This window comes from Sebastes umbrosus, chromosome 11, assembly GCF_015220745.1.
Source record: "Sebastes umbrosus isolate fSebUmb1 chromosome 11, fSebUmb1.pri, whole genome shotgun sequence".
NCBI classification, from domain to species: Eukaryota; Metazoa; Chordata; class Actinopteri; order Perciformes; family Sebastidae; genus Sebastes; species Sebastes umbrosus.
Genome location: NC_051279.1, coordinates 13,908,625 through 13,930,875, shown reverse-complemented (window position 1 = coordinate 13,930,875; position 22,251 = coordinate 13,908,625). Strand labels below are relative to the sequence as shown.

General features: G+C 40.0%; 1 protein-coding gene across 4 annotated transcripts; it reads right to left on the bottom strand.

Annotated features, from left to right (window-relative positions):
• Positions 1-127: 127 nt before the first annotated feature.
• Positions 128-20,551, bottom strand: LOC119496996 (complement C1r-A subcomponent-like). Of its 4 annotated transcripts, none has more exons than XM_037784710.1 (13): positions 20,394-20,551; positions 19,820-20,033; positions 17,747-17,930; positions 17,528-17,668; positions 15,700-15,905; positions 15,433-15,580; positions 15,133-15,251; positions 14,926-15,004; positions 14,656-14,790; positions 13,381-13,455; positions 7,107-7,312; positions 781-986; positions 128-539 (listed from the first exon to the last, which is right to left on the bottom strand). In XM_037784710.1, the coding sequence occupies exons 1-13, from the start codon at positions 20,495-20,497 to the stop codon at positions 227-229; spliced, it is 2,130 nt and encodes a 709-aa protein (XP_037640638.1). In that variant the 5' UTR covers positions 20,498-20,551; the 3' UTR covers positions 128-226. The 4 variants fall into 4 exon arrangements, with proteins under 4 accessions (XP_037640638.1, XP_037640637.1, XP_037640636.1 ...); XM_037784709.1 differs by lacking the exon at positions 7,107-7,312 and adding an exon at positions 1,078-1,283; XM_037784708.1 differs by lacking the exons at positions 128-539; positions 781-986 and adding exons at positions 5,428-5,968; positions 6,802-7,016 and having other exon boundaries at positions 20,394-20,550.
• Between the last annotated feature and the right edge of the window lie 1,700 nt (positions 20,552-22,251).

Sequence of the window (22,251 nt, the reverse complement as noted above, 5' to 3'; positions counted from 1 at the left end):
ATTGGACTTACATTCATCATATGGACACAAACACGGCTCCGAATGAATGATAATGTTGCTCCATGTCTGCTGTATATGTAAATAAACATAAAATAAATAACACATAAAATAAATAATATGAGCCAAGTTATTCGTCCTCATTTGTTTTTATTTAGCTATATTTATTTGGTTTCTGGTTTTGTTCAGTACACAAGTTTTATTAACTTAGTGATGAAATATAGTAAATTCAGTTCTCCTGCATAGTCTTCTTGATCCAGTCAATGTAGTTGGCGACTCTGGTATAGACCCCATATTTTCCTGGCTCTCCACAGCCAGGCCCCCAGCTGACAATACCAGCAGCCCAGAACTGTCCATCGTCTCTCAGGGCGTAGGGGCCTCCACCGTCACCACCGCAGGCGTCCTTCCCCCCTTCAGGGACTCCAGCACAAAACATGTTACCTGTCACAGGTGATCCACTACTACTGCATGTCTGCTGATCCACCACAGGGATTTCCACGTACCGCAGCTTGGTTTGTAAACTGCCAAAGCCTGACGTCAGTCTGAAAAAAATGTAGAAGAGACAGTTATGGTGAACTCAATAGAAAAAAGTTAATCATAGTCTTCCGCACAGAAGCTGGACAAGATTCACAATTTGGCACAACGAGGGAAAAAAAAGCAAAAAAGATTTCAATGCAAGGTAAAATGATTGATTTCACAAAACTAAAATGGATAAAATATATAATGTCATATAAAATAGATTATACAGTATTATGAAATGAGAACTCTCAGTTGTTTCTTTACCCCATCGCGCCAGTGACGTATGTGGCACCCTCTGCTGGCAAACATATGGGCATGACGGATGAGTTGAATGTGATTGGGTTTTGAAGTTTGACCAAGGCAATGTCATTGTTGAAGTTGGTGTAGTCGTATTGAGGGTGAGTGTGGACCGAGGCAGCAAACACAGGAGAGCCCATCAGGGTATCAACATCAGTATGTCCCATGTAAATCTGCAAATCAACAGCATAGAGGTAAATAAATGTTAATTCAAAAACATGGAGGAAATGGGCAGAAAGATAACACTTATAGTCGCACACTTACCCGTACAGTCTCGTTTGATGCTGGTTTATCTTCCAGTGTTAGGACATGAGCTGCACTCATTATCCAGCGGTCTCCAATCACCATGCCTCCTCCGCTTTGTTTATGTACTTTCACTAGCACATGCCAGGGGATGGTATCGTCTGGAGCGTCACTGCCTCCCATGATCCTCTGATAGGTAGAGATGAGTTTTGTGGGCTTGCCACAAACTGGATGAGACAGACATAACTTAAGCTCACACAGACACAGACTTCATGTTTGAATTAAAGTGTCTTAGATTAGGTATCACAGGCTTTCAATACCAGGTAAACATGTTGGAATGACATCACTGTGGTTGGATCTCCACTTCCTGTCGGCTTCACAGGTGAAACTAACTGAAGACCAGAGGGGACAAGATGGTGGCATTTATTTTTAGTTAAGCTATATTAAAAATGCTAATTTTTATTAATGATATTTTTGTAATGATATATAAATATCTCACCATTTGCGCCCCCAGGGAAAGAGTAAAATGGTTCATTACAGTGATACTGAACAACAGAACCGTACCGATTCTGAAAGTCAGACAGGAAGGTCACGCCTCCATTCAGCAAAGGTTCAGGTTCTCTACAATCAATTACTGCAGAAGAACAAAACAAGAACTTGTTCATATTTTGCCAGAGAAAAAAAACTGTCATCAGCTTGTATCCTTGGTCACAGGTCACACAGATGTAGAAATATTCAGATAGACAGGAGTCACAATGCATTTAGCCCACATTCCCCGGAAATGGACATTTCACCGCTGGAAAGGACATGATAACAAAACATTAAGCACATATCTACAGTTACAATCTCCTCAATAGAGAGAGACAAATCTTGGAGCTGCTTAATGATTGATCACATCCTAGAGGACGATGACAGAAATCATGGTGAATTCACTGATTGATTCTTTGATTATTTCCAGATTAAAAAGATACCCTTACCAAAAAGATATTTATTCAAGTGTGCCATTAGTATACTTCTTTTAGACTTAAACTAAGAGAGTATGCTTTCAGTTTTCTTTTTATGTAGTTATCATAGATATACTTGACAAAATTATACTTAAGTATACTTGGCTTATACTGAGAAGTACAGAGAAAAGTCTAAGTATACTTGGCTTTCTACGTCTTTGCATTCTCCGTTCACCGTGGAGACATGCGAGAAAAACATTTTTTTTTTTTATCTCATCACAAAACATCAACTGAGAGTACTGAGAGTATACTTTAAAACTAAAACGTGAGCTACAATTACATAACTAGTATACTATAACAGTATACCTATAAATTCACTTCTAGTATAGCATGCTTTACAAAATATAACTTAGATGTAAACTAGTTGTGCACTCAAAGATTACTATTTTTACACTTAAAGTACACTTAAAAGTATACTTTTATAAACTAAAAAGTGGGCCAATTTAATCCCAAGATTGAAGTAGTACACTTACAAATATACTTTTACTTGTACATTGATATTAGTATACTTACTACATAAAGTATACTTGAACTTAACTTAAGTTTACTTCATAACAGTAAATTGAAGTCTACTACTTTTTTGTTATATGTATATGTTTGCTGATATCAATCATACTGACCAAAATGCCTGGAAAGGCCCCATGTTATTCATGTTTTAAAGTGGAATTTCTCTTGAAGGTTAGGGGACATAATGCATTGTAGAGAAGAGGGCAGTGACCAGAAAAGCTGTACCTATAACCTTGTAGGTAGCAGAGAAGCCAATGTGCTGTTGGAGCTGTGGAGAGAAGTCACTTGTTCTGAATATGAGAGTCACTTCGTTGCCTGGAGAAAAGATCGTCTCTGTGCCGGGATGATCAGTGGAATTTTCCTGGCCACAAAACTTCCCCAGGACCTTTTCTTTATAGAGAACCTGAAAAGTGTAAGATATTGTAAAACTATATAACGAGTCACTCCCTAACAAACGCAGTTCCATCTAGGTCAGTTCAAGCAAGATGCAACTTTTGTGGCTGCAAGTGACGATGAGGCCAAATGCTAAGCTATTGTTTGGCTTTTCGTTAAAATGTTTAACTTATGTGACATTAGCACAAGTGAAGAAGAGTCATACAGTGAAGTTACTCAGTGATGTGCGTTATACAGCAATATTTACCTAAAGTTTCCTAACATTAGCCACCATAAGCTACTGGTCATCCCAGACCAAGTAAGGCTGTAGCACCAAAACTCTTGAGTCTATTGAATTGAGCAATGGTGTGTGTTATTGCTTAAAGGGACTGTTTGTAACTTCTTACATGTATAAATCACCCGGGTTGGTGTCCCATGCGCGGTCGCATATGCGCGTTCGCGTATGGCTACGCTGTTCAGACTCAGACTCCAACACAAACTACACGGAAAAAAACAAAACCGCAAAGTTATATCTAGTGAAGCCCGTCTTGCAAAACAGTGTTGGCCGCTGACCATAGCTTTGGTCTCCAGGGCCGGAGTCTCTGCTGTACTCTGCTCCTCTGCCTGCTAGCCTTCACTGAGCTCGCTCCACCACACGTGCATGCGGGCACACTACACACTGCAGAAGACTTCGCAGCTCTGAGAATATCTAGTAAATGTACAGTGGACGTTGATGCAGAAATAAATGCTGCAGCTCCTCCAGACCAACAGAGGTTTTCTGTGTCTTGTGAAGTGACGGGGCTCCGCAGCGAGAAACGTTATCGTCTCTGACTGGGTGCCAGTGTCTCCCTCCGGCCGCGGTCGGGAGGCTGAAGCAGGAAAAGCCAACGCTAGGATCAGCAGTGATTCATGGAGAGATCTCCGTCTGGTCAGCTAACATTACTGCCAAGCAGGTGAAATATAAAGTGGTATTAGGTTTTTAGCTGACATCTGTCGCCTCACTGTTTTGAGCGATGCTCGTTCATGTCTATTTAGAGCGAGCAAGCGCGAGCCCGACGCTGACTTGCGTTGACTTAACGCCTACAGGTGTCGGTGTTAACAAGCATTTCTGATTCTTACAAACAGTCCCTTTAAGATTTAAACTTTTCATTTGTAAATGATAAATATTCCTTCAAAAGTTGCAGTCTTGCGTTAAGCAGTTCCCCTGTCTGGCGGCGAGGTAACGCGTCTGTGGACGGAAGCTGCAGAAAAAGGTATACTTTAACCAAAATTTGAATGTTCGTTTTTGAATGTATAAGGAACACCACTGGGAAGTTACAGAATGATATAAGTACCTCAAAATAATGAAAATAATGGACTCGCCCTTTTTGTGCCATACTCTACCATCAGGTTTACTGTACACCAGTTAGGATGGCCAGACAGATGCTCAAGTCAAAGTCAAGTAATAAATATTAGACTTAGAAAACACTGATCTATTGTTTAGACTATTGTATAATATTAGGTTTCAATATGGTCCTGACCGTCAAAGAGTCTTGATTGCAGCCCGGAGAAGCTTTAATATCCAGGTGTGTTATGGACAGCTGCATCTGGTAGCCCCCGGGAGACAAGAAGACCCAGGTCTCCTGCTGGTTGGGATGGTAAGGCAGGGGATACTGAGGGGACTGGATCTCTCCAGATATTTCTGGCTCATTGGGCAGCAGCAAGCACTCACTCGCTGACAAGCACAGAAACCTGAAATTGTGGGTAAACAGAAAGATTTTACTAATCCAAAGTTTATGCTAAAAGAAAAAGAACAATAACACACACATGTTTAACTTTTGCAACTACATGGTACTGCTTCGGTTTATATACAGTATATATACTGTATATATATATATATATATATATATATATAGTATATAAAATGTGCTCATAGACAGTGCTGTAGTGTAGTTCCAGTTTGTTATCAAGATAGAAATTCATGAAAAAGAAAATTCACTAAAACATGCAACATGAAGGTGAAAGAATTTGAGCAAGCTTACCATATAACACAGTAGGTCCATCCCATGTCTGCAATAAGTTTATCTCTGTGAGACTGCAGTTTTAGGTGAAATGTCTTGTGCTCAAATGGACCATTAATGTCACACAGGCTGTGATTTGTAGTATTTTGCAATAGGATTTAACCTTCAGGGTTTGTTTGTCTTGGCAAAAATAATTGCAGGTACAAAGTGGAGAAAAACAGGGCCAATATGACTCAATAACTCTGACTAACCAAACTAGAAGAATGATTAGAGCTTCTGTACAATACATTGACCGACAAATACCAAGTTCTTATGATGGAAGGTTTTGGTAAGCTGAAGTGGAAACTAATCCAGTTATCTTTACCAGAGAAAAGATCTGTGACTTATCTTTTGAGAGATTTTAATACAATGCGGTGACTTTACAATCAGTATGATATTCGTTCAATAGTTTTAGGAAGTTTTGTAATGGTTCAAATAATAGGTAGAAATTTGTATTTGATGATTTTATTGTCAACTGGAAGATTATCTCACTTCATAGCTTTTTTTGTGACAATGCAGAAAGAGTATATTTCGAGCAAAATGATTTCTCTTTTCTTATTTTATTGTAGATGTTTGGTTTCGTCAACACCTTTACATCACATTGTATTGAATTACTGTAAAATTCAGTTCTCCTGCATAGTCTTGTTGATCCAGTCTATGTAGTTGATGACTCTGGTATAGACTCCATATGTTCCCCGCTGTCCGCAGTCAACCCCCCAGCTGACAATCCCAGCAGCCCAGAACCGTCCATCGTCTCTCAGGGCGTAGGGGCCTCCGTTGTCACCTTGGCAGGAGTCCTTCCCCCCTTCAGGGACTCCAGCACAAAACATGTTATTTGTCAAAACTGGCACATAGTCCCTTTTCTTCTTCAACCGAGTGATTGAATCACTGCATGCCTCCTGCTCCACCACAGGGAGTAGCACATAATTCATCTTATTTGTTAAAATCCGTCGCTTGTTAGTTTCTGTTATGCCAAAGCCTGACACCAGTCTGAAAAAAAATGTAGAAGACAAGACACTCATGGTGAATTCAGAAAAAAGCAAATCAGTCTCCTGTCTAGAAGCTGGACAAGATTTACAACAAGGCAAAAAAATAAAACAAAGATTTAAATACAATGTAAAACTAGAGACCATCTTACAATGGGATCACACCAGCCGTGATGCCAAATCGGGCCAGGGGCGAAAGGTTTTTCCACTTCCTACCCCCCTACTTACGGCGCCCTTGCTCGGACCACACACATTTTCTTTCTTCATTTTGATCTCAACTACACACTGGTAAATTTTCATGACTGCATCTTTGCACTATCACGGTCACAAAATCTGTCCACAGACCTGGCAAAGGTCTAAAAAACACTTCTGTTGTATTTCCCACTACAGTAGGTGTCTCCAAAACTTAAAGTGGAGAATATAAATAAAACTAGAGACCATCTACATCCAGATACATCATGTGATACATCATAGACACCAAATCGGACCAGGGGCGTAAAGGCGTCCCAAATTCCTATCCCACTACTTCCAGTGCCCTTGCTCGGACCACACCCATCCTCTCAATTACACGCCTGTTAAGTTTCGTACTGCATCTTGTACGGATGCGACACTATCATGGTGACAATATCTGTCCACAGACTGACAGAAATATAAACTCCTGGCAAAGTACTAAAAACCGCATCTGAGGTAGTTCCCACTACAGTAGGTGTCTCCAGGACCACATTTTGCCTCACACACAGACTCACAAGGTGAAAACAATACCAGCGTCACGGCTGGTAATAACATGAAATGGATTACATAGCATTATGAAATGAAACCCAGCAGTTGTTTATTTACCCCATCGTGCCAGTGACGTATGTGGCGCCCTCTGCTGTCAAACATATTGGCATAACAGATGAGTTGAATGTGATTGGGTCTTGTATTTTGATCAAGGCAATGTCATGGTTGAAGTCAACGTGGTTGGGGTTGTTGTATAAAGGGTGAGGGTGGATCGAGGCAGCAAACACAGGAGAGTTCATCAAGGCATTAACATTAGTAAGCCCCATGTAAACCTGCAAATCAACAGCACAGAAGGAAATTAATGTTGATCCAAAATCATGGCGGCAACGGGCACAGAGATAACATTATAGTAGCACACTTACCCGTACAGTCTCGTTTGGTACTACATTTCCATCATACATTACGTTATGAGCTGCAGTCATTATCCAGCGGTCTCCAATCACCATGCCTCCTCCTCTGCTTCCATCTATACTCAGCATCACTTGCCAGGGGATGGTATCGTCTGGAGCGTACCTGCCTCCAATGATCCTCTCATAGGCGGAGATGAGTTTTGTGGGCTTGCCACAAACTGGATGAGACAGACATAACTTAAGCTCACACAGACACAGACTTCATGTTTGAATTAAAGTGTCTTAGATTAGGTATCACAGGCTTTCAATACCAGGTAAACATGTTGGAATGACATCACTGTGGTTGGATCTCCACTTCCTGTCGGCTTCACAGGTGAAACTAACTGAAGACCAGAGGGAACAAGATGGTGGCATTTATTTTTAGTTAAGCTATATTAAAAATGCTAATTTTTATTAATGATATTTTTGTAATGATATATAAATATCTCACCATTTGCGCCTCCAGGGAAAGAGTAAAATGGTTCATTACAGTGATACTGAACAACAGAACCGTACCGATTCTGAAAGCCAGACAGGAAGGTCATGCCTCCGTTCAGCACAGGTTCAGGTTCTCCACAATCAATTACTGCAGAAGAACAAAACAAGGACATATTAATATTTTGCCAGAGATCATCAGCTTGTATCCTTGGTCACAGGTCACACATATGTAGAAATATTCAGTTAGACAGGAGTCACACTGCATTTAGCCACATTCCCCGGAAATGGACATTTCACTGCTGGAAAGGACATGATAACAAAACATTACGCACATATCTACAGTTGTAGAATTTGAAGAAGTCCCGCAGATCAACACACAATCAAGACTGTTATAATTTCATCAATAGAGAGAGACACATTTTGGAGCTGCTTAATGATTGATCACATCCTAGAGGACGATGACAGAAGTCATGGTGAATTCACTGATTGATTCTTTGATTATTTCCAGATTAAAGAGATACCCTTACCAAAAAGATGTTTATTCAAGTGTGCCATTAGTATGCTTCTTTTAGACTTAAAATAAGAGAGTATGCTTTCAGTTTTCTTTTTATGTAGTTATCAGAGATATTCCTGACAAAATTATACTTAAGTATACTTGGCTTATACTGAGAAGTATACAGAAAAGTCTAAGTATACTTGGTTTATACTGAGAAGTATACAGAAAAGTCTAAGTATACTTGGTTTATACTGACAAGTACAGAGAAAAGTATAAGTATACTTGGTTTTTACTGACAAGTACAGAGAAAAGTATAAGTATATTTGGCTTTCTACGTCTTTGTATTCTCCGTTTACTGTGGAGACATGCGAGAAAAACATTTTTTTTAAGTATACTTGCAGTTAAAACTATTAAACTAGTAGTTTACTGAGAATATACTTTAAAGTGTACTTTCATAAACTAAAACGTGAGCTACAAATACGTAACTAGTATACTATAACAGTATACCTATAAATTCACTTCATAGTATAGCATGCTTTACAAAATATAACTTAGATGTAAACTAGTTGTGCACTCAAAGATTACTATTTTTACACTTAAAGTACACTTAAAAGTATACTTTTATAAACTAAAAAGTGGGCCAATTTAGTCCCAAGATTGAAGTAGTACACTTACAAATATACTTTTACTTGTACATTGATATTAGTATACTTACTACATAAAGTATACTTGAACTTAACTTAAGTATACTTCATAACAGTAAATTGAAGTCTACTACTTTTTCGTAAGGGTAATGTTGTTATACGTATATGTTTGCTGATATCAATCATACTGACCAAAATGCCTGGAAAGGCCCCATGTTATTCATGTTTTAAAGTGGAATTTCTCTTGAAGGTTAGGGGACATAATGCATTGTAGAGAAGAGGGCAGTGACCAGAAAAGCTGTACCTATAGCCTTGTAGGTAGCAGAGAAGCCAATGTGCTGTTGGAGCTGTGGAGAGAAGTCACTTGCTCTGAATATGAGAGTCACTTCGTTGCCTGGAGAAAAGATCGTCTCTGTGCCGGGATGATCAGTGGAATTTTCCTGGCCACAAAACTTCCCCAGGACCTTTTCTTTATAGAGAACCTGAAAAGTGTAAGATATTGTAAAACTATATGACGAGTCACTCCCTAACAAATGCAGTTCCATCTAGGTCAGTTCAAGCAAGATGCAACTTTTGTGGCTGCAAATGACGATGAGGCCAAATGCTAAGCTATTGTTTGGCTTTTCGTTAAAATGTTTAACTAATGTGACAGTAGCACAAGTGAAGAAGAGTCATACAGTGAAGTTACTCAGTGATGTGCGTTATACAGCAATATTTACCTAAAGTTTGCTAACATTAGCCACCATATGCTACTGGTCATCCCAGACCAAGTAAGGCTGTAGCACCAAAACTCCTCAGTGTATTGAATTGAGCAATGGTGTGTTTTATTGCTTAAGATTTAAACTTTTCATTTGTAAAATGTATTCTTTCAAAAGTAGCATAGTCTTGCTTTAAGCAGAACACTGAATTGCAAAACATTTGTGCATGAGGACAGGATGTAATACACTCGAACAGCCCATTTTAGGCACCAAACATCAAGTCCGAGTCAAGTCCTCAACAAGTTCAAACCATGGATGTATATTATATTGGTCCAGTCACTTTGATTTGAGTTAAATTTTCCGTTTGTTTTTTTTCAAATGGAAATGCACACTTAGCAAAAAGCAGTGACGGCTGGCGGGCTAGCGGCGTCAAAGTTAGCTGTGCTAAGTTTGGAAATAACTGAAAGGGTTACTTCAGATTTTTTGAAGTGAGGTTGTATATACTGTATACTCATGTTCTGTGAAGTAAAACTGTCATTTTTGTGAAGAGTCTGGTGGCTTTGAAGAAAGCTATATAACGGCTTCAGTTCCCCTGTCTGATGGCGAGGTAACGCTTCTGTGGACGGAAGCTGCAGAAAAAGGTATATTAGCCACCTAAAAAATTCAGAATATGTTCACAGCTTTACAATGCCATCAGACAGCCCTTTCTGACTAAGAACTGAAGCCGTGTTCAAAGCCACCAGACTTCATTCATAAAATAGTAATTAGTAGTAGAAAAGCCAGGTGATTTGCATTCCGGCGCTATAGGCTGCCTTGTGTGGCACTGACGGCGGTGACAAAGCGTCGCCCTGGGAATGAGAACGGGCTGAAATACTTAACCAAAATTTGAATGTTCGTTTTTGAATATATAAGGAACACCACTGGGAAGCTACAAAATGATATAAAAACCTCAAAATAACGAAAATAATGGACTCGCCCTTTTTGTGCCATACTCTATCATCAGGTTTACTGTACATCAGTTAGGATGGCCAGACAGATGCTCAAGTCAAAGTGAAGTAATAAATATTAGACTTGGAAAACACTGATCTATTGTTTAGACTATTGTATAATATTAGGTTTAAATATGGCCCTGACCGTCAAAGAGTCTTGATTGCAGCCCGGAGAAGCTTTAATATCCAGGTGTGTTATGGACAACTGCATCTGGTAGCCCTCGGGAGACCCGAAGGTCCACATCCTCAGCTGGTTGGGAAGGTAAGGCAGGGGATATTGAGGGGACTGGATCTCTCCAGATATTTCTGGCTCATTGGGCAGCAGCAAGCACTCACTCACTGACAAGCACAGAAACCTGAAATTGTGGGTAAACAGAAAGATTTTACTAATCCAAAGTTTATGCTAAAAGAAAATGAACAATGACACAAACATGTTTAACTTTTGCAACTACATGGTACTGCTTCGGTTTATATACAGTATAATATACAGTAAAATATACTATATATACATATATATAGTATATAAAATGTGCTCATAGACAGTGCTGTAGTGTAGTTCCAGTTTGTTATCAAGATAGAAATTCATGAAAAAGAAAATTCACTAAAACATGCAACATGAAGGTGAAAGAATTTGAGCAAGCTTACCATATAACACAGTAGGTCCATCCCATGTCTGCAATACGTTTATCTCTGTGAGACTGCAGTTTTAGGTGAAATGTCTTGTGCTCAAATGGACCATTAATGTCACACAGGCTGTGATTTGTAGTATTTTGCAATGGAATCTAACCTTCAGGATTTGTTTGTCTTGGCAAAAAATAATTGCAGGTGGAGTGGAAAAAGTGGAGAAAAACAGGGCCAATATGACTCAATAACTCTGACTAACCAAACTAGAAGAATGATTAGAGTTTCTGTACAATACATTGACCGACAAATACCAAGTTGTTAAAATGGAGCTGAAGTGGAAACTAATCCTGTTATCTTTACCAGAGAAAAGATCTGTGACTAATCTTTTGAGAGATTTTAATACAATGCGGTGACTTTACAATCAGTATGATATTCGTTCAATAGTTTTAGGAAGTTTTGTAATGGTTCAAATAATAGGTAGAAATTTGTATTTGATGATTTTATTGTCAACTGGAAGATTATCTCACTTCATAGCTTTTTTTGTGACAATGCAGAAAGAGTATATTTCGAGCAAAATGATTTCTCTTTTCTTATTTTATTGTAGATGTTTGGTTTCGTCAACACCTTTACATCACATTGTATTGAATTACTGTAAAATTCAGTTCTCCTGCATAGTCTTGTTGATCCAGTCTATGTAGTTGATGACTCTGGTATAGACTCCATATGTTCCCCGCTGTCCGCAGTCAAACCCCCAGCTGACAATCCCAGCAGCCCAGAACCGTCCATCGTCTCTCAGGGCGTAGGGGCCTCCACTGTCACCTTGGCAGGAGTCCTTCCCCCCTTCAGGGACTCCAGCACAAAACATGTTATTTGTCAAAATTGGCACAGAGACCCTTTTCTTCTTCAACTCAGTGATTGAATCACTGCATGCCTCCTGCTCCACCACAGGGACTTGCACATACTTCATCTTATTTGTTAAAATCCGTCGCTTGTCAGTTTCTGTTATGCCAAAGCCTGACACCAGTCTGAAAAAAAATGTAGAAGACAAGACACTCATAGTGAATTCAGAAAAAAGTAATGTAAATCTAGAGACCATCTTACAATGGGATCACACCCTTGCTCGGACCACACATATTTTCTTTCTTCATTTTGATCTGAACTACACACTAGTCAACTTTCATGACTGCATCTTGCACTTTTCGACACTTACGGTCACAAAATCTGTCTACAAAAATATAAACACCTGGCAAAGGTCTAAAAAAACGCTTCTGTGGTATTTCCCACTAAAGTGTTTCCAAAACTTAAAGTGGAAAAAATAAAATAAAACTAGACACCATCTACATCCAGATACATCATGTGATACATCATAGACGCCAAATCGGACCAGGGGCGTAAAGGCGTCCCAAATTCCTATCCCACTACTTCCAGTGCCCTTGCTCGGACCACACCCATCCTCTCAATTACACGCCTGTTAAGTTTCGTACTGCATCTTGTATGGATGCGACACTATCATGGTGACAATATCTGTCCACAGACTGACAGAAATATAAACTCCTGGCAAAGTATTAAAAACCGCATCTGAGGTAGTTCCCACTACAGTAGGTGTCTCCAGGACCACATTTTGCCTCACACACAGACTCACAAGGTGAAAACAATACCAGCGTCACGGCTGGTAATAACATGAAATGGATTACATAGCATTATGAAATGAAACCCAGCAGTTGTTTATTTACCCCATCGTGCCAGTGACGTATGTGGCGCCCTCTGCTGGCAAACATATTGGCATAACAGATGAGTTGAATGTGATTGGGTCTCGTATTTTGATCAAGGCAATGTCATGGTTGAAGTCAACGTGGTTGGGGTTGTTGTATAAAGGGTGAGTGTGGATCGAGGCAGCATACGTAGGAGAGTTCATCAAGGCATTAACATTAGTAAGCCCCATGTAAATCTGCAAATCAACAGCATAGAAAGAAATTAATGTTGATTCAAAATCATGGCGGCAATTGGCACAGAGATAACATTATAGTAGCACACTTACCCGTACAGTCTCGTTTGGTACTACATTTCCATCATGCATTACGTTATGAGCTGCAGTCATTATCCAGCGGTCTCCAATCACCATGCCTCCTCCTCTGCCTCCATCTATACTCAGCATCACTTGCCAGGGGATGGTATCGTCTGGAGCGTCACTGCCTCCAATGATTCTCTGATAGGTGGAGATGAGTTGTGTGGGCTGGCCACAAACTGGATGAGATACAGATGTATATGTTTTTATAAAGTTTCACACAAGTACAGACTTTGTGTTCCGTTTAAGATGTAGGTTTTGCAGGGTTTTATTATTGTAATGAAAAGCAATACCTGGTATGCATGTTGGTCTGAAAATGATGTCGTTGCTGGATCTCCACTTTCTGTCGGACTCACAGGTGAAGACAACTGCAGAGCATGGAGTTTGATTAAAATATATTTTGATTTAAATATGTTTTGTATGAAATGTATTTCCAGGCTTCCATTGGTTTCCATTCATATCTGCATTATTGAAAATCGATAGCACTCTAAAATCTCGCTACTTTAAACAGCTTTACCACGCAGTGATAATGTATTTTCATGCAAGTTTCAAGAGTCTTCAGTGGTTCCCGACCTATTTTCCTTAAACCCCCCTCTACTTGTATTTAAGAAAAGCTGAGCCCCCTGCCCATATTTTCGGACGTTATCGCCCTTATAACAATTACAAATTCACAAACAAAATCCTCAATTGGAAAAAGGTGATTCAGTGTATTAAATGAGTTTATCTTTATTTATTAAATCAGACTTTCTTTAATGGTAGAACTCGTCAGTATCATCAACATAAATAGAGATGAAGTCTTGACGAATTCGCCAAGCAAATGCAGATACAAACGTGATCTTTTTTTTTGTAACGACTTAATTTAATGTAATAATATTAGAGCCAAAATATTTTTTTGTTATTGTGGTTAAATAAATTTAATTTAGGGTGCTGTTAGATTGCTGCTAGACCGCCCCGTTAATACAGGTGCGGGCCTCCCTTTGTGCGCAGCAAGTGGGAGAGCAAACAGGTTTTTGACCGCAGTGAAGACGTTGTTTTTGAAAGGCTAACCGCCAACAAATATGGATTGAAGCAGAATATTTCATTAGACAAAAACATGTTGTGAATTTTGGAAATGATTACACCTTTTTGCAATAAATTTGGACTTTTGGACTTTACAATGCTCTGGGGTTATTGGAAATGTTATTGTAATTCTTCAAATAGTACAAGACTAATAATATTATCGTAGCCTGATCTTTATCTGCAACTGTGCACAAATACCGGGTTTAAACACCATGTGGCCTACTAAGTAGCAAAAAAATAAATATTTTTGAATAGTTTCATATACAGACTTTTGTACAATTATCTAGTAAGTGTGTTATTATGTTTTTAGTTATACCTGTGCAAATCTAATTTTGACAACCTCAGAGCACACAAGTCCTGGCGCACCCCCAGTGATCTGTGGCGCCCCGCTAAGGGGGGCCCGGACCTCAGGTTGGGAACCATTGTGCTAATGGAAATCAAAGGCTGGAGGGAATGGAAGGAAAAATCTAAAACTGTACATCATAGAACATTATATGTTAATATCTCACCATTTATACCACCAAGGAGAGAGTAAAATGGTTCATTACAGTGATACTGAACAACAGAACGGTACTGATTCTGAAAGCCAGACATGAAGGTCACGCCTCCATTCAGCAAAGGTTCAGGTTCTCCACAATCAATTACTGCAGAAGAACAAAACAAGAACTTATTAATATTTTGCCAGTGACACAGGAAATGATCAAGAATGTGATTGAATCACAATACATTTTCCATGAATTTCAGAATGGATGTTATGTCTGAGCTTAAAGGAAACATACTGTGGCATTCTGGCAGAGGGAGGTGCCACTGTCCATTGCTTTGGCACATGGTAGAGAAACCCTCGACCTCCTGACCGTCCTGACAGAGTAAAGAGGGGAACTGATGACACATCAGCCAATATTTGTTTTTATATCCGACACAATGACAAATACAGATGTTCCCTCTATTAGACATTGTAAGAAAAAAACAGTGAAGGTTCATCTAACCATCATCAGCTTGTATCCTTGGTCACAGCGCGCAAAGATGTAGTCTCTGTAGAGATATTCGGTCAAGATAGGAGTGACCCTGCCTTTAGCCACATTACCAGGAAATGGACACTTCACTCCTGGAAACACCAGGCACAAGCAGACATGTGACATCAACTGCATAGTTACCCAACTGCTAGTTGCAATCAAACAGGATGGTGAAAAAAAAAAATGTATTTCACCGAGTGCCAAAATGTTTTGACACTCAATCAATTGCAGTTTAATTGCTCATCGGCTTTATTTCATTCCTCTCTCCCTCACTGTATGTGCTGTAGTCCAGGCTCCAGCCGTTGCTCAGGCCTTCATCGTCAGTGTGGTAGTCCAGTCTGACAGTGTTGGAGTTTGTGACTATTAGACCTGGACTCTTTCCACCACACAGCTTCATGGGCTCGTTGTCTGGGATGGTCACCTTTTAAGAGAGGATTGGTACACAGCTCATTTATTGTTTAACATAGCTTTTTAGTGATACCGTTTAATTCCATTTATTCACATAAAAATATATAGTCCGTGAAAGCTGCTTGCCATTACCTGTAACCAGTGATGGAGACAGATTGGACCTTGCTCAGTGTCCGCGCTATCGATGTGGAAGTTGTCAGTGAAGTTAAGAGCGACAGTGAATCCAGACTCTACAGAAATAATGTACTGACAGGACACAGCATGAGGTGGAGGGTTAGGGTATCCTGGACTGAACAGATGTCCCTCTGGCTCATCAAATATACCGCCGCCGCAGGATACTGGGAAATTGGTAAAGGAACAGGTTAAAGCTGCAGTAGGCAGAATATTTTTGGCATTATTGGGCAAAAATCCCATAATAACCTTTCAGCATATTGTAATTCAAGTGTTCTGAGAGAAAACTAGACTTCTGCACCTCCTCATGGAACTGTTTTCAGGCTTTAAAAAATTTAGCCCGTGACGGACTTTGGCCAATCACAGGTCAGTTCAGAGAGAGAGTTCCTATTGGCTGTGCTCTGGCTGGTGGGTGGTGCTTGGTATTTCCTCAACTGATCTCAACATGGCTGCCGGGTCACAAACTTTCTCATTTTACAGCTAAACAGTACACTACGAGATGTTTCTGAAAACATTTTAGGCAAGAAATAGGCATTACAGTAACAGAATATTGATTCATATTTGATCAGCGCTGCCTAGTTTGACTGTTTGATGGGAGTTTGCGAGTGATTGACAGCTGCTCAGAGACGGCAGGCTTCAGCTCTGCTCTGATTGGTTGTTTTCCTCCGGTCTGTGAAATCTTGCAGATGCCATTAGGAGCACCGGAGGACACAGAGACACATGATTGTTTTCAGATTACCTGTCTCATGCACTACTGTCAAGATATAGTGACCGTTTTATAAAAATAACTTTTTTTAAATCATATTTGCTCCGTTTCTACCCACTGCTGCTTTAAATTCAACCTGCTGCTTCATTCATGCTTCACCATTAGTGGCTCATTCGTCAACTGCTTAGCTACCAGCTAACTAGTAACATCCAATCATATTCATACGGGTGTACCACAGACTGTGTAAAATATGGACGTAGTCTCCGTGGCTCCGGCCGGCACCATCTTGGCAGTGACGACACAGCCTAGCTCATCGTTAATTCAAAAATGGGCAAAGATGGATTGTCGGTGGAGCTGAGTTGGTCCCGGTGACGCAGCAGAACAGACAGCTAGCAGCTAGTGACCTGATACGGCGCCCACCTGCCACTCAAAGCGGCCACACCCTCAATTATGCCTAACTTTAAGCCTTAATATAATTTAAATGGATGAGTTGTATAAAAATTCAGCCCCTGTACAGTTGTCATGAAAGGGGAAATTAGCTATAGAGACCAAAACCGCTTTTTTCTACTGGGCTGTAAATATGTTTATTTCTGCTGTAAAGTTGGGCATTTTAAAAGGGGGGTCTGTGGGGATTGACTCCCTTTTGGAGTCAACCTCAAGTGGCCATTTGAAGAACTGCAGTTTTTGGCACTTCCATGTTGGCTCAATTTTTCAGCACCAGTGGTTGTCGCTTGGGTTGTACATGTCGATTGCTGTTAAGATTTTGGCATTGTTATTGCTATTGGCATTTACTAAGATCTAATGTTCATGAAAGTGTTTGTTAAGCATGGATTGGTTCTAGCTGACTCTTTATTGCTGCTCAGATTCTTTGAGAGCAAAGCCTTTTCTGCCAAATCTAATTGTACAACCATTTGTCATATATGCTCACTTCCTTGACACAAGTATCTCTGGCTGAAATAGACGTTGGCTTGGGTCAAAGCAGTTGAAAATTGAGATACAACAGTTTTGCTGAGCATCGATCCCCCCTGATTCACACCTGTAATACATACAGACATAACAAGTGTGTATCCGTACAACACTCACAAACACAGCTACGCTGATCTGGGCGAAGCTCGTAGCCGTGGTGACAGGAGCAGAGGTATGAGCCAAGGGTGTTGAGGCAGATCTGAGAGCAGAGTGGACCTGAGCCGTCTTCAGGTTCTGGTGCAGAACACTCATCCATGTCTGATAATGAGAGTTAAGTTAGTGGGAGGCGGTTCAGTAGTGGAAGAAGTGACAGAGGATGGATAAGTGCTACAGTACCTATTGCCTGGTACTGAGCAGAGAAGCCCACATTCTGGTGGCGCTCTGGGTTGTTGCCGTCTGTCTGGAATGTGAGGGTGAGTCTGTTGCCTGGAGACAGGATGGGCTCGTTGCCAGGGTGATGCCCATCAGCCGAGTTCTCATGGCCACAAAACTTCCCCAGGATCTTTTCATCATAGAGAACCTGAAGAATCACAGAAGGGATAAAATCTTCATCATGATGAGGGAAAATTGCGTAATGCACCATGCTTATCAGAAGCCAAATTTATTGCAGTGTTGCAGTTGAGTCACCAAACCTTGAGTCAGAGTCGCATCCCGACTCATCTATCTTTGAGTTTGAGTCCAAGTCTGAGTCTCAAGGCCTATTCAAAGCTTCAGTTGGCAACAATTTTTTGGCATCATTGGGCAAAAACTCCATATAAAACCTTTCAGCATATTGTATTCAAGTGTTCTGAGAGAAAACTAGACTTCTGAACCTCATCATGGCTCTGTTTTCAGGCTTTATAAAATCTAGCCCGGGACAGAAGACTTTGGCCAATCACAGGTAATTTCAGAGAGAGATAGAGCGTTCCTATTGGCTGTGCTCTGGCTGGTGGGCGGTGCTTGGTATTTCCTCAACTGATCTCAACATGGCTGCCGGGTCACAAACGTTCTCATTTTACAGCTAAACAGAACACTACAAGATGTTTCTGAAAACATTTGAGGCGAGAAATAGGCCTTACAGTAACAGAATATTGATTCATATTTGATCAGTGCTGCCTAGTTTGACCGTTTGATCAGAGTTCGTGAGTGATTGACAGCCGGCTCTCATAGACGGCAGACTCCAGATCGGCTTTGACTGGTTGTTTTCCTCCTGTCTGTGAAATCCTGCAGATGACATCAGGAGCACCAGAGGACAACAGAGGACAAAGAGGAACATGATTTGTATTCAGATTACCTGTCTCGTGTACTACTTTCAGGATATAGTGACCGGTTTATAAAAAAATGCTTTTTTTAATTATGTTTGCTCCATTTCTACCCACTATAATCAATATTTTTATATTAACAATGGCTGAAATTAATATGTGCATGAAAGGGATCGCTCGTATTGACAAACCCACATAGAATTATCCCCCGCTCAGCTCCATGGAGGTTTTTTAGCATCTTCCAGCTCATTGTTTTGGTTTACCATTTCGGTTCATTCTCACTGCTCGGATCAACATATGTTTCAGCAGCAGCAGCTCTGGTAGCTCACTGTACACTATACGGACCCAGCACCAAATGAAAGGCAGTTAGCGACTAATGAACTTTACTAGCTAAAGAGGCAGATACTTCCATCAGGAGTCGGTGGAGACCAAAACAGTGGAATGTAGAGTTAATATTGGACTACTAAGTATCTGGTGGCGCAACACGTTCTCATTCCAACTCGTCACATACTGCCTATGAGAAGGGGCTTGGTTGCCAGAAGCACAACTAATTTGGCAATGTTGCGTTTGGTTGCACTGCCTCCAAGTGGCATTTGAGTTGAACTAATGTGGTAAACTGTTCTAGTATACACATTTACATCGGTTTTGGGTAAAGGGAGATTGGGGGGGGGCGGGGGGGGGGGGGGGGGGGATTTGACCCCAGCGAGGACCAAATGGGAAAGAAATGGTCTAATTACCTATATGACAGCACCAAATAGGAAATGAGCTATTTTGCCCAAGAAGAGGTATGATTGTGTTGCTGAGACTTGGAGGGGAACCCCCATGTGAGCCACTGGTGGCCAAGCAAGACAAACCTCTAAAAAACTAATATGGGGCTCCCTCCTTGTGAGATTACTCCCAAAGAGAGACCACTGCAAGGAGAAAGGGTCTTTTGCAATACCAATCATGCAGTTAGTTACACTGAGATACACAAAAGCACTTAGGCAATAACTGCGAAACGTGGAGATTTGCGTATGTAGTCGGTAGAAAAAGTGTTCTAGATAAAGTCGTCAATATTCAAGCCTGAGTCAGGTTGTCAAAACTCGAGTCACACGTTAGTTCTGAACTCAAACACCACAACACTGGTCTTTTGTTTGGGATTTCATATGTGTTGAAATATGGCTCTGACTGTGAGGACGTCGTAATAGCAGCCTGTAGAAGCTTCAATGTCCAGGTGTGTGAAGGTGAGTCGGATCTGGTAGCCCTCGGGCACACTGAGGTCCCACTGCTCCTGCAGGTTGGGAGAGTAAGGCTCGGGATACTGGGGGGACTGGACAGCCCCATGCATCAGAGGCTCTGGGTCGGGCAGCCGCCAGCACTCAGACACTGACACACACAGAAACCTGGAGAGGTGCAAGGACAGAGAGAGTTCGATCTGTTTATCAGTTTGCGGTCATCTGAGCTGCTGGTCCAAAGTTAATGCAAACAGAAAAAGAACAAACACAGTCACACAATCAACACAGCTGTTGCAACCTTATGATATTAACAAGGCTTTATATATGGAGGCATACTGAGAGACGGATATAAAACACACTGCTCATCTGTAATATTGGTTGTACAGAAGATAACACACAATTATATAAGAAGCAGCTCCACAATAATAGCAGGAATTCACAGTGAATTTTGGAATCAAGCTAGAAATTCGTGGCAAAAACAATTAAAGTCCAACATATGAATTGGTTTTAAAGTTCATCCAAACTTACAAGACGATAAAGGAAGTCCACCCCATCTCTGGATTAAATGCTATATCCGTGAGTGAACTGATCCGCTGCTGTATGAGCAAACGTCTCACATACAAGTGAAACATTAATGTCACAAAGTCTGTCGTTTCCAGTATTTAGCAACTCACTGCGTTAATGCCAGGAATAAGCCTTGTTTGTCTTGGCAAAATCAAATGAGCCCTTGACTTTGAAACAGGATCGATGCTGGAAATAATTCCTCAAAAATAGAGAAATAAAGTGCTGAATAAAGTTTGGTGTGTGTGTGTGCATATATATATATCTATATATATCAACACGTTCTCATGTGTTATATATATAGATATATATATATATATTTGACCAGGAAAATTTCAAACGAAACATTCGAAGGACCCCAGATTTGTCTTTGTGTTCAACTCTTCGGCTTAACTCCTGTGCTTGTTTTATGCATGTTAGTGCCCTAGATGATAGGGTGTACTGTCCTAGACCTCTAACAATTTATCATTATTTATGTTTATTTATTTTATTTTTATTTTATTTATTTATTTATTTTTATTTTTATTTTTTTTACTATGACTATTTTATTTTATTTGTATATTTGTGTGTATTTATTTATTTATATTTATTTTTGTACACTTGTTCTTTTGAAGGGGCCTCTGGGTATTGTCATGGGTGGGGGGTGTATGGCTGGGTATATCTATCAGTCCAAACATGTTTGTGCAGTGGATTGTCAGAGTTGTATTAACAAAATTCAGAAATAAACTCTGTTTAAAAAAATAAAAAATAAAAAAAATAGAGAAATAGGACGATCTTGTGAACTAGAAACCTCAAATGAGGTTCTCTATTGAGAATAACTTTAGAAGTTAGACTAGCTTGATTTTTAATTTTAGCTCTCATGTCCCCTATTTCAAACTCTGGCTCATTTACCCATAAACCTCATTCTATCACTAGAGGGGGCTATTGGACTTTTTTCAGCATCCGCAAACAGAAACAATGCCTTTGACTTCAGCGGCAGGCATGTTGGTGATGGTGAAACATTTGGGTATCAAAACATTGAGTGAAGCAGCTGATTGATACAGCTGTATGCTGCTTAGTATAGCGTAGGAGTAATTTGAGTACATTGTACTTTTTGCCTACAAAACAACATCAAATTGAGACTATGTCCCTGTGGCTTATTACATAGAGGGCTAAAAATCATGGTCCTGCCTCCTCATTACCATCTGGTCAAAGAAAAACATACATAAATATAAATATAATAATAAATAAAAAATTGAAAAAATTACATGTAATTTGGTTTATGGGTGTACAGCTCTTCCAGTCTGTTGGTGTAAACATTTTAAAGAATTTATGATTTTAGTAGGCCTGCCACCTTTTAGTCAACTAATCTGTCGTTTTCTTTAGTCGATTTTATGCTTTTTTCCATGCTGAATGACTTATTTCTAAAAAACTCATGAGCACATCTCTGGTAAACACGAGATTTAAAGTGGTGCTTTTGTGTGATTCCTTGTGGAGAAACTCACTTTTCCAGATCTGTCGGGTAAATCAACAAGTAGATTAGTCGACAAAATCATATGTGAGTGTTAGTCGACTAAGAATTTCTTTGGTTGATGACAGCCCTTGTTTGTAATCCACATAAATAAATTAAGATAACTGTTCCAGCTGAATTGTTTTGCATTTAAAAACGGAGAACAACAACATGAGTTATTGTTTTACATGTGAGAACACATCTGATGAATTGCTTCATCAGAGAAACACATGGCACTGAAAAGCAGTGTGAAAGGTAAATGTATAAACTATGAAATAACTAAGTATTATTGGCCCCTGGAAGGAAACATGTTTTTGTGTGTATCTGATTAAAAGA